Source organism: Telmatherina bonti (genome assembly GCF_933228915.1).
Source record: "Telmatherina bonti genome assembly, chromosome: 17".
Lineage (NCBI taxonomy): Eukaryota > Metazoa > Chordata > Actinopteri > Atheriniformes > Telmatherinidae > Telmatherina > Telmatherina bonti.
The window spans coordinates 28,525,280-28,538,472 of record NC_136615.1 but is presented as its reverse complement, the minus strand read 5'-3'; the positions used below and the strand labels follow the sequence as shown (position 1 = coordinate 28,538,472).

Here is a 13,193-nt window from a genome sequence, read left to right as displayed (position 1 = left end):
GTTCACCTGGAGCCAGAGGTGTTCGAGAGTTGTTTTTTTTTTATCAGATGACGTTTCTGTTACCTCCTGTGACATTTTAACCTTAATGTTCCAGGCATTTGCCTTCATTTAATCTGATTCCTGACTGCAGTCAGTCCGCATAATCATCAGCTCCCTCTGTGTTTCCTTATTCATATCAACTGTTGAGCCTCACAAATGCCCCAGCTGGAATAATTAGGTGCACGGATTTTTGTCATTGTGGACCAAAATGTTAATTTATGCCAGATGCAGCTGAAAGATGAAACATGAAATATGGAACAGAAATAGCCCCATCTGATAGTTTTTCCTTTAGAAAATAAAAAGAACAAAGTGATCTAACAGAGGATGTCTTGTGTCTGAGACTTGACTATTTATTATGGATAGTAATGTCACCTCTGTGTATCTATCTATTGTACAGTTGTAGTCATATGACTGTAAATTGAACAATGAAAGCTCAATACACGTGTCTCTCCTTCTTTCTATTTTAACTTCTGAATATTTAAAGCAACACTGCCTGATTGAAATGACAGATTTCAGACCATATTTACTGGTTAGTTCAGGTGACTTGAGCAGTAAAGCTCAAGAAAGACTAAAAGCTCCATCACAATATTTTTAATCTCCCAATAACTTTAATTAAATGGACTTACTGTGTCACCTGCAGCTTCAAGTCAAGTCAAATGTGTGTCGGACAGCGGTGAGAGTGATGATCTTGAACCTGTTGGCAGCATTTAACTAGAACGTGAACAATCAGGTTGTTGACACCCAAACCCGACAAACTGCTGAGGCAACGTTCAATTCCTTGGGGAGGTAATAATGAGCTCCTACCTGTGCTGCTGAGGCCATCTGCTGATGGTGATTGGCTCACTGTTTGCTGAGCAGAGAGACTAACCAGCTCACTGAACACAATTAAGAGACAAGAAGCTGCTTGGATGGTCAGTTTCCATCAGATTAGCTGGTCAGAGATCAGGCAGGGGGGCAGAAATTCAACAACTTCTACAGAAAAAGGAGCACATGGGATTTACCCCCAATTGGGAGGGTAGATGAATGATGTGAACACAGTGCCAAATACATAAACAAGGTAACCAAGACCCATGTGGGGTTCCTAAGAAAAACAAATGAACATATTAGCTTTAATTATGGATGGAGTCTGTTACTGAACAACGTTTATTTTTAACATAAAGAAGTGACTGGTTTCCCAGTTAAACCTGCAAGACTTTTAACTGGCTTAAATTCCTGTTTCACTTTTACAGATGTTTTCTGGAAGAGATCTCACTACATCTTCTGATTTTCCATGAGAAAGTAAAGATAGCTAAAACAGATGGTGGACTCAGAAAAGAAATTCTCAGAAATGGTGGAAAGTGTATTAATGGTATAACTTGAAATACAGGTTGTCTTTTTAGTAGGGGTGGGACTTAAACGTGTTAATTACGATGAATTACTTACAGAAACATTAACGCGTTAAATAATGCATTTGATTGCAGAATCTTTGTCCGAGGTTTCTTGGTATGCCGATTACACTGATGCACACACTACTTCCGCTATATTCAAATAGCTTCAGACCCTTTGGTGAGTTTATTTAAAGACAAAACAAGCATCAACAGGGCTAGCATCTTTTTTGTGGTGGTATCAGACCTCTTGGTGAGTAACAGAAAGTGCAGCAACTGCGAAGAAACATTTTGCAGGTAAGTTGATAGCCTGTCAGTCTTGAAATCTATCCTAAAAGTTATCAATTGCACAACATATCGTTGGCCACAACCAGTCATACATTTACAATAATAACGCTAGTAGATTTCAAGACCAACAGGCTATCAACTTTATCTGCAAACAGGACAGGAAGAAAGAAACGGGTGAAACGCAGAAGGCGTAGCTGGCGCCGGAGCCAGGTGAAACCAACCAATAGAAACTCCGCTCTCATTCACCAGCGCAGGCCCTGCCCATATAATGCAGTTAAATTCACAACCAAAACTTTAGAACTTGCGAGCAAAGAGGACTGATTTGCAAACAAAACTTTATAACTTGTAACCAAATGTTTTTAACTGTAAAGAGAAGATGACTTATTTTTATGCACAATGGTTGTAATTTTTAATGTACAAACATTAGTTTTGACTTAAGTTGGAGAAGTATGCTTTCTCAAATATATATATATTTTTTTTTATTGGAACCTGATTTGTTTCTATCGCTACAAAAAGAAAAAAATGTTTCTCACTTTTTTTTTTTTTTACTCTAAATATAATTTTTGGTTCCAGATCTAACTAATTTAATTGGACAATGAAGAAACAAATTTCTCTCCATAGAGCTGCAGCTGTTGGTTAAATATTTAAAATGACACTTTAACTTTGGGTCTGTTTGGTTTTTGCCAGGGAGGTTTTCTATATATTTTTTTTACTGTTTCAATGTTAAATTAATTTATCCAGACATTAATAGAGTTTGAGTTTATTATATTAATATCTTTTACTATTACTTGATTTAATAATCACTTGAAATCCATTTAAATGAAAATAATTTCATAATGCGAATAAAATGTGATTAATCGAGATTAATTAATTACAAAGCCTGTAATCAATTAGATTAATTTTTTAAATCAAGTCCCACTCCTTTTAATTTCATTAACTCCGGATTAACTGTTTTTTTAAGACAAAGTTACAAAGTATCTTTGTGAATATGACTTTAAATCTTAAATGGGCTAGTAGTTTGAAAGCCATTGTAGCATTTCTTACCTTTGTGTTTTTTTACAGGTGTAAACTTGACTGATGACAGTGAAGATGTTAGCTAGCTAGCTAGATGTTAGCTAGATAGCTTGCTAGCTAGCTAGTTTTCAGTGTTTCTCAGTCCTGGTCCTCAGGGATCACTACCCTGCATGTTTTAGTTCTTCCAGCACAGCTGATGCAGATTAATTAACTACTTGTCAAGTTAGATAGCTAGATAACTAGCTAGCTAGCTATAGCTAAACACAAAACATAACTTTCTGTCACAAAAACATAATTTTGTATTTCTTTATAGATTCATCTATGAACCATGCAAAAGATGACACAGTTTTAAAGACATAAAATAATGAACTTACCATAAAAGTAAGAAAATTAAATCCATTCTGTCATTTTCTTAACCTCTTAGTCCAATTAAGGATCGTGCCCTGCTTTTGCCCAGCAATCACTGGGCAAAAGTAGGTTACGACCCTGGACAGGTTGCCAGTCCATCACAGGAAAAAAATGATCTTTGTTTATTATTTTCAATTATACCATTTGGTGTTGCATTATATGTCACTGGAAAGCCTACACCTTGTCAATGAAGTTAAATTTAATATTTTCCCAGTGATATTTAATCTTGTTTTGAGATTTAGATGCAGCCAGGTGTGTGCCATTTACAGGTGCATTAATGGCGCCTGACTGACCCTGGAACCAGTGGTGATCCAGAGTTTGGGAGTGCAGAAGATGGGATGACTTGCTTTGTGTCCAGACCTCAACTACAATGAATGCTAATGGACAGAGTAACCAGCATGACCACACTGGTTGACCTTCAACAACTCCTGGCTGAGGAATGGGATGGCATCCCACAGCAAAATGTAGCCAGGCAGGTTACCAGCAGGACACTGCTCAGCATGATGCTGTTTTTATCTAAGTAATACTGTTTTTATCGAAAGCTTTTTCTTTTTTCTTATTGTCTAATGTTTCCATGTCTCTGTAAAGCACTTTGAATCATCCTGTTATTGAACTGTGACTGCATATGGATCCTCTTCATCAGTGTATCTCAATCCCGGTCCTCAGGGATCACTACCCTGCATGTTTTAGTTCCTCCAGCACAGCTGATGCAGATTAATTAACTGCTTGTCAAGTTCTTTGCTAATGAGCTAATGAGTCATTTTGGAGTCCGGCCTGTTAAGTCTGACCACCTCTAAAACCCGGAGGGCAGTGGTCTCTGAGGACCACTGCTCTACATGACACTGAGTTTCCCTGGCAGTGTAAAATGAGGAAAGTGTAAAAAAAAAAAAAAAAAGGCCAGTATGTATTGTTTGTCCTTATTACTGTCCCCCAATTCACCCAGAAACTTCCAACAAAACACGAACAGGAGAATATTGCAGAGGATTTTGGGGGACACTACATGAACACATCCAGCTGAGTTGCTCGTTTCACAGAAGTGCAAATCTTGCAAGTTAAACCTCATTGTAGATGTAGCAAATCAGGCTTTCCAATGATATATAATACAACACCAGTTGAGAGCATTAAAGGAGAGAAATATTCAACCAAACACAAATTTATTTTCTTTTTGTGCTAAATTTAGTTTTGTAGCAATAAAGTGATTCTCAGAGAGCTATTAGCTGAAAATGTCACGTTTCTCAGAGTCATCTACAGTAGGGGTGGACGACTCCGGTCCTCTAGGACCATAGTCCTCTCAGTCTTAGGAGTTTCCTTGCTGCAACACAGCTGACTCGCATTAGACTTATTTAGCAGACTGGTAAAACTTTACATCAAACTGCATGATTCTGCTAAATGCCCAATGATTCTGTTAAGAAACAAGATCAAGCCTTTTCATGTTGTTTCACATCATTACTACTTTACCATTTCCTGTTCCTTTATTACTCATTTCTCACTTATTTTCCAGGGCTTTGAACTTTTCTTTGATATTCGATAACACTAATATACACAGAATTATACAAGAAAACAACATGAATACAAAAAAAAGTCTTTACAGTAACTGGTTGATGCTAAATAAATGACAACACAAATGAAAGGGAATGGCTGACGCTCCTTACTTTAAAAGTCTGCTAAAGGATTATTCAGAAAAGTTCCAACAGTGAAAAGACTTTTTAAAAGCATATAAGCCACAGAGACCATTAGATGGAGATGCACAGTCTTCGTTTTCCAGCTTCTCCCATCAGCAGTTTGAACTTCTGCTTCCCGTTTCACACCGGACAGAGAAGCCTTCCGGTAAACACGTCAAAGACTTTATGAGCGTAGACGTAAACAGTCTGAATATCCAGAAGAGCAGCTGAATTAAAGGTGAAATGAACGGGATCAGACCCGCAGACCACTTCACTGTTTGATCACCCTTTAACAAACGTCCAGGCTGCTGGGGTCCACACGAGCTCGTCTTCATGCTTTTCTTACGATACGGCCGCTTTTCCTCAAGTCCCTCTCCCCTCTGTTGGACCGTCCCGACTGGCTGCTCATCCTCCATACTCCTTGATACACCCGGGCACTGAGGGGGAAGCAGAACTGGATTAACGGGAAAGTAAAATCACGCAGGTTCTGGTGGGAAGAGGTTGTAAGAACACTGGCAGATGATGACCCGCTACATTTTTAGCCTCTGTAATATCACTTAGAAAATCCCAATACTGTTATAGTTTCATTATGTGTAAAAGTGCTTTCAGCCACATGGTAACTATTTATTACTTTCTTTCCTCTTTGTATGAGACAATAATACTGGAAACAGAGAAAAATATGATCTCCCAATGGGCTTCATAATCAATAATTCTGTCAATACAACCTTGGATGACCAAAACACAATATGTAATATCATTATTTATTTAACAAAAACAACAAAACTGTGTTACTTCCATATGAATTAAGAGGGTAAAAACCAGTCAGGTGCAGCTGATCAGGTTTTATTGATTGATCATCAGTGGGTTTTTGTTATCTGTTGAGGATGAAAGACATCAGCAATGATTTCAAGGTTGTTTTGATGACACAAGACCTTGATAACTAACAGTGAGAAAGGATGTTTAGGGATGATGTTTTGTCTGCTTTGCTATTGTTAACAAACCTAAAATACCTGACATATAAACTTGGGTAAAAGTTTTAATTATAGAGTTTTTGAGGTTTAATCATGGGGGTAAAGATGCCACTAAATTTGAAGGTAACATAAGGGTTAAAGAGGTGGATCAAGTCCCTAAACTCTGTTACTGCTTCAGGTTTTGCTGCAACTCAGACACAGAAAGGTGCAAAAAGCCTTTCACGACCAAAATGCTCAAACAAAACGTTCATTAAAATGTCAGAAATGTGTGAAATGGTTAAATAAAAATAAAGCTAAGACTCTCTGCAAAGACTGCACGAACAGAACAGACACTGAACTTCACAACTCAGCTCGTAATTCCGCTCCAGACTCAGTCGCCTGCGATGAATCGTGCAAGGTAGACATTGCTTTTGTGTAGTTATATGATTTCCATGGACAGATTTAGCATTTTACCAGCAAAATAATACCAGTTTTGTTTATTCTGTTCTTTTTTTAAGAGTTAAATTGGTTTTCTTGCTCTAAATTACGGTTTGTTTTTTTTGAGGGGGGTTTTTTTTGTGGGAAAGGTTGGGAAAATGGCTCTCCTATTAGTTAACATTGCAAACCTCTGCCTACTAAAACAATATAATAAATAAATATAACAAATAGTCTTGGAAGAGATGAGATCATATAGTAACAATGACGAACAACCAATCAGGAGAAGCATACATTGTTATACGTGTCATATTTATTCTGCTTTCTCTTTCACATAAATCCATTTATCATATATTCATTTTAGACACAAGATTTAAAGTTTTAAAGATGGAGATTTATTTGAAGTTTTAAACTCCAAGTTTTGACTTTTACAAATAATCCTGATTATTTGATTTAAAAAAAAAAAAAAAAAAAAAACCCCAGATGTTTTAATGAGCTGGAGAACAAATTGGCTGCTTTCCAATATCTTTTGGTCTATTTGATGTTTTTCTTCTCATTTCACCTCTTTCCCCCCTTCTGATCAGAAACAATAGGCAAAAATCTATTTTCCTTTTCACAATTTAAAGTCAATAAATCTAAATGCAGATCAAACTTTAAGTGAGCACATCTGATTTAAACACACTGAACGACTCGTTCACCCGCTCGCATGCACGCGCAGACAGCTACACACCTTGACCGCAGCAGTGGTGCGGCGGCACGTTTGCGGGGTTTGGCGCTCTGTTTGCGGTGCTGCATCAAGCCGCAGACCAGCTCGTGCGCGATCATCACGTACAGCAGGAAGATGAGCACGGCGGGATCCATTCCGCCGCGCACGCGCCGCCGGATCAGAGATGTCTTGGTGCACAGAGACCTTTGGAAATGATCAATAAGCAACAGCAAGTTGTCCCGCGTGTCCACTCCAACTCCAAGCACCGACTGTGCGCGCGAGGCAAACGGCTGCTGGTCGCTCGTGCTGCAGCCTTGACAACGCACCATCTTGCCAAATCATCGCCTGATTCGAGTGAAACCACGATTTTTTCCCCCCTTCTACCCTCCCTCAGAGACAGCAGACTATAGGGACATCGGAGGATGTTGCCGTAGAGACGCCACCGTTGCTAAGGGCATGATGTCGTCATCCCCTTTACCAATAAAAGAAGCATGAATGTGTCCTCGTGGCTTCGGGCTTCTATCAACTGGCACACCATTGACATTACTGCTGAATGATTAGTCCAAATCCTCAGCAACATCTGTTATTTTCTACTGAGGTATCAGTAAAACGTGGGTCAATTTTATTTTCACAGCCTTTAATATCACATTTCTAATCTAAGGACATAAATTTATTGGCCAGTATAGGTACACCATACCAATGCTTCTTAACAGAGTGCTAATAAGCCAAATTACAGCACATTTAGTCATGCAGACATGATAGGATGGTTTGAATTTCAAACTGAGCATCGGGATGAGGAGGAAAGGGGATTCAGGTGACTTTGAACATATATTTGTGGATCTGAGTATTTCAGAAACAGCTGATCTTCATTCAGATGCAGTTGTTTGGATTAAACAAGGTCTTATTGATGTGAGAGATCAAAGGAGAGTGGAAAGGGAAGCAGAATATATATTCCGTTCTGCTTTATTTGTATAGTGCCACTTCTAAACAAAGTCATCTCAAGTCCACTTTGCAGTGAAGATCAACTCAAGCAATTCCATCCATCCATCTTCTGAACCACTTAGTCCAATTCAGGGTGGTGGGATGCTGGAGCCTAATCCAGCAATCATTGGGCGAGAGACAAAGTACACCCTGGACAGGTTGCCAGTCCTTCACATGGGCGACAAACAGCCATTCACACTCACCATTCAGAAATTGTCAATTAGAGCAGTGAGACTCACTGTTAATGCAACAAGAGCTGCACTCCGCATAAGGAGACAAGAGGAGAAACGCCACCCCCATTCCCCCAAAAAAGTGTTGCCACGCTACGTATCCAGCTACGTTGCCAAATCAGTAACATTCAGCTTTTTAGCAAGGAATGGTTATCCTAAATATTGCACAGAGTAGTGGCATTCTTATGCAACTGTATATGGTGAAAATACAATAATGCCTTAGGAATGTTGGTGTTTCTATTTCAATAAACATACGGAGCTACCGACAGAAGCTCTTTGACGGAGATCGGTGCTGCTGAAATTAGCCAGAACTGGCAACTCTGACAGGGTCAATTAAGGTCGTTAGGACAGTAAAGTTTTCGCAAAGTTTTTGAGCCTGCAGCTCTTGTTTATGGAGAGAACTGCACCATTGAGGATCATTACAACTTGTTTAGATAGCATTTTCAGAAAGCCAGTGCCTGCTTCCCGAGCCGCAAGTCAAGAGTCAGTGAGCCGCATGCAGCTAGCGAGCCGCGCAATAAGGAACACTGATTTAGAGTAACCATTTAACCCAACACGCATGTCTTTGGACAGTAGCAGGAAGTAGCTAGTGCCCAGAGAACCCACAAATACACAAATTCTTGCTGTGAGGCCACAATGTTAACCATTACGCCACTGAGAAGCCACCTTCAGCCTTGTCCCATGCACACAGAGATTCCTCCTAATTCTCTGAATGTTGTTATCTCTGTACTGTAGATGGCGGCACCTAAAAAGTCTGCACAATTTGACATTTTCTGAAATCGTTCCATAATTTTAATGATGCATTTTGTGAACTTCCACCATCTGAAGCTCTGAAACAGTCCTTTTACACTCAGTCATGTCTCTGACCCGTTGCTTATTAATCCAGTTTGTTGTCAAAACTTCTTCCGGATGTTCTGGACTTGTGCTCGATACTATTCCAGCCTTTTTCTGCCTCATTCCAGCGTTTTTAAAATGTGTTGCTGCCATCAAAATGAGCTCATATTTAGCATGAAATGGTAAAATGTCTTAGTTTCAACAGATTATATGTTTATATTTGAGAAGAAAATACGTGTTGATTAAAAGAGAAAATTGTAGTGCTTTGTTTTTATTTATAATTTACACAGCATTCCATGTTTTTTGGGACTTGGTCTGTTGTTCATGTATTCTACAAAGGGGGCATACACCACAATCAGTGACCAGGAAAATTATATTTTGATGATTATTATGGCAGCTGTTTTAATAAAAGTCACTTAATTTGCTTTCCTTTAACCTAACCTAACTATTTAACGAATTAACTTATTTTTTTAACCAACTGATTTAACTACCTTTTTTTTTTTTTTTTGTTAAAAAAGAACAACTTTTCTTTTCTTTGGTTCGAGGCAGAAGGAAATGTCCCTGACACTAAGGTTTGAAAATGAGGAGACAAGCTGCAGGAATGATAAAGACAGATTTATTTGTGTAATGGTTGCTATGGCTTCTGACACAATGTAAGAAATCTGGTCTCAGCTGTGGATACAAAACACAATAAGCGCTATGCAGAGTTGCCTGCCTCAGAGAATATGACACATATGAACCCACCAAATGTACTTTTACAAAGTGCTTATTTTTCTTCTCATTTGGATTTAAGTTTCTGTTCCCAACATTAAAATAATCTGACCTCCAAATGATGTTTTTCCCCTGCGTAATGTGCTGTTTAGTGGTACAGTGTTTCTCTGCGTTATTTCATATCCTGTAACATGAAGAAACTAAAGAAATAAACCCAGTTAGACTGACTACTTCACGGTTATGTCATTCTATTTTCCATCCATGATGCAGCATTTCTGACTTCCATCCATCCACAGGCTGAGAGCCGAGACCCTCGAGGCTTCCTCCAGATCTGTGGACCAATGCTTGGATTTTTTTCTTTTGTATGATTCTTTGTGCATGTAAATGTGCATGTGTGTGTGTGTGTGTGTGTGTGTGTGTGTGTGTGTGTGTGTGTGTGTGTGTGATCTCAGGGTGACACAAGCTGCGGCGTCACCCTAATTTTGTAAACCCGCCTTTACGTGGCAGGACACCCCAGTATGTCTGTGTCACGCCTCCTCCCTCTCTCTGAACTCATCGGAAAGCTGCAGGAAGAGACATCAGAGCAACTTTAATCTTTCCATGAAGCTGTTTGAGAAGAACTGTATGCTTGTCATTGAAAAGGGAAACTTTTCTGTAATGCTCCTGTAATAAACTAAAGATTAATGTGTGTTTAAAGATTTAAAAATAAAGAGTGAATATTGTGGCTAACTGTCTTTTAGCTACAAACAAACTGAATAATGATGTGAAGAGGGATTTACAATGGCCCTGTCCCAACACCCACACTTCACCCCATGGTCCTCTCTGAAGTACACACCTGGTAGAAGTGCACATAAGGGTTCAAGTGTGCAGGTTACAAGCGTGGGAAAACAGCAGAAATGGGACAGTGGTGGTTACTTGTGCCGTTGCGTCATGTCCTTGACATTTGTGTACACTGTTTTGCTGCTGAACATGATGATTAAACTGCAGCAAACAACCATTATGAGAAGAAAAAAAGCAGATCTACCAAAGGAGGCTCAGAGGCTCGGAGTTTGTTGAATGGGCAAGTTTAATGCTGTGAGCTACTTGTTGTTGGGATGTACTTCAAAAGGAGGTTAGGCTTGATCACCAAACATCTCCTGGTTTCCACCTATTTGGTTTAAAATGTCACACACAGCAATAAACTCTGAGTAAAATGCTTCAGCGAAGTCTGCATGGATGCGCACTTAGCTGAAATGTGGACTGAGAGAGGAAAAGGGAGCGTGGTCAACACCCACTCTGGATAACTGGGACACACTGCACACTTGAACCCTTTATTTATTTGTTTTTTGAAAATAAATTGTAGTATTCTGCAGGTATTGTATAAAGCAAACGGCAACATGTTGCCAGTAAACAAACAAGAAAGATTTGAAAAAAAGAGAAAGTCGTAATGATTTGAAAGGAATTGACATATTTTTAAAAAAAACAGGTTCAGAACAAAAATAATGGAACGAACTGTTACTGTGAAAGGAATAAATTTATTTAAAAGAAGGTAAAGAATCAGGAACAATCAATGTGTTTAAGAAAAACATAAAAAGAACAATATTAAAGACCTATGAAGAGTTAGAGGCATAATGTGAATTACCTTGAATAATTACGATGGTGTCACATTTTGGATATCTGTAAATGCTTTCAAAACTACTAAAAAGAAAGGAATGTAATGGGTAATTAATGCAAATTTTGGAACAACTGGATGTTGTATGTAAATATTGTAAAATGTATAATAAGAATGGAGATAAGATGATAATGAAATTAAGGGGGAGATATAAGATTGCTCTCCTTTCTGCTCCTTTTCATTCAAACCAAATTTAATTGGCAGTCTTATTTTGTATTTATTTTTATGTTGTTTTGAATGAAATTAATAAAATAAATGAAATTAATTTTATAGAAAAAGATAGAAAAAGAACAGAAAAAGAAAAAATAAATAAGAAAAGAAAAAAAAAAAAAACACTCGGACCCTTTAACACGATTCCAGAGGCAGAAGGGTGGTAGTGTGGGTATTGGGACAGGGCCATTGTTTGATAAGATAAGCTAATGTTATTAGCATCATGCTATTTGCAGTCTGCTGGACGTAAAAGGAAAGTCAGAAAGTGTTTTCACTGCCCTCTTGTGGTAAAAGATAAAATCTCTTCGCTACACGGCTTTGCCACTTTTATTCTGATGTTTCCTCAAGAATCTTGATCGTGTGTGAGAAAAGAGGAAAGCATAAAACTATAAACTCACAGAGATGTGATTGAAACTGGCTTCCGTTGGATGGTTTTGTGCTGCAGGAATGTTCACATAGTCCTCCTGAAATACACATGATCCATCAATAGTTAGGGGAAAAAAAACAGCAATAAAAAAGTTTTGGAAAAGGTTTGCTATCAGTTTGTACTTACTGTGAGGTCTGAATCATATGTCTCATTACTAATCCCAGCTGAGAATGACAATGGCTCAGACATGCCCTGGGCTCTCCGTTTGGTTCTCAGATAATAGATCAGCAGGGCGATCAAGATGCCGACGAACAGCAGGAGTACGATGACGGATGCTGCGATCTCTCCTGCGTTACTTTGCTTGTGTAAAGCTACAGAGAAGAGAAAAAGCATTTAGTCTTAGTGAAATAAATCAGATAAAACCACTATTTTTTTAAAAACTGAATCTGGAAGCACAAATACAGAAAAACAAGCTTAAAGGTGGAGTATTTAAAAAAATATAAAAAAAAAAAAATTAACTAAAAAATAACTACAATCATGATTAGTTTTTTGTAAAACATGTAGGATCCAGTCTGTCCATATTTGATGTGTTATTAAATTACAAGTTTAATTAATGACAAAGACCCTTCTTAAATGTTTGCCTACCAGTAAAAAAAAAGTGCTTTTTGTCATTTGTCATTAATTAAACGAAGATTAAATAAGGCATCAAATATGAACAAACTGGAACCTACATGTTCAAAATACTTTCTAATTATGATTTTAGTTATTTTATTAGTTAATTTATTTTGAAAATATTGAAAATCTTACATACTCCGCCTTTAAAGAACAAAAAACATGCTGAAACTCATGCAAACTGTGATACTTAGAGCAGAATTTGAGATAATTTGTTCCTACTTGGTAAATCGGTTGCTTGGTTAGCGCAGTTTATCCCCACGGTGTACTCGATGTCATCCAGTGCAAAAACACCTGAAGTTCCTTTGATCCCCTCAAGGACAATCTGTGGACGACAGACATGAGACGATGCTGCAGAGGGTCCAGATGTTCATGTCAAACTGGCTGAGATACGCAGAGCGTAAACACAGTTCGGTGTTCCGTATCTGACCTGATACTCCTCAGGTGAGGTGATGTTCACATCGAAGCGTCTCCATGGTTCCCGCAGCTCGCTCACCACCAGCAGCTGATGAAGACGACTCTCTGAGCGCCTCCACACCTTCAGCTGGAAGTCAGCTGCACATAGTTTAAAAAAAAAAAAACAGCATGAAGGACCACGCATGTGGCAGGTGCGAAGGTAAATTTTAAAACATTTGTCTTACATGAATCAGGTTTATAGGCCCAAAACCTCAG

At 38.4% G+C, this 13,193-nt stretch overlaps 1 protein-coding gene across 1 annotated transcript in view; it reads right to left on the bottom strand.

Moving 5' to 3' along the window:
• Positions 1-10,148: 10,148 nt before the first annotated feature.
• Positions 10,149-13,193, bottom strand: part of mamdc4 (MAM domain containing 4) — a gene marked incomplete at both ends in the record, with an annotated part of 27,126 nt that continues 24,081 nt past the window's right edge. The window contains 6 exons of the mRNA XM_079256381.1: positions 10,149-10,184; positions 11,881-11,946; positions 12,036-12,220; positions 12,744-12,846; positions 12,952-13,076; positions 13,163-13,193. The exon at positions 13,163-13,193 is cut by the window's right edge and continues 95 nt beyond it. Of these exons, the coding sequence (XP_079112507.1) occupies positions 10,149-10,184; positions 11,881-11,946; positions 12,036-12,220; positions 12,744-12,846; positions 12,952-13,076; positions 13,163-13,193 (546 nt within the window). The remainder of the gene's footprint in view (positions 10,185-11,880; positions 11,947-12,035; positions 12,221-12,743; positions 12,847-12,951; positions 13,077-13,162) is intronic.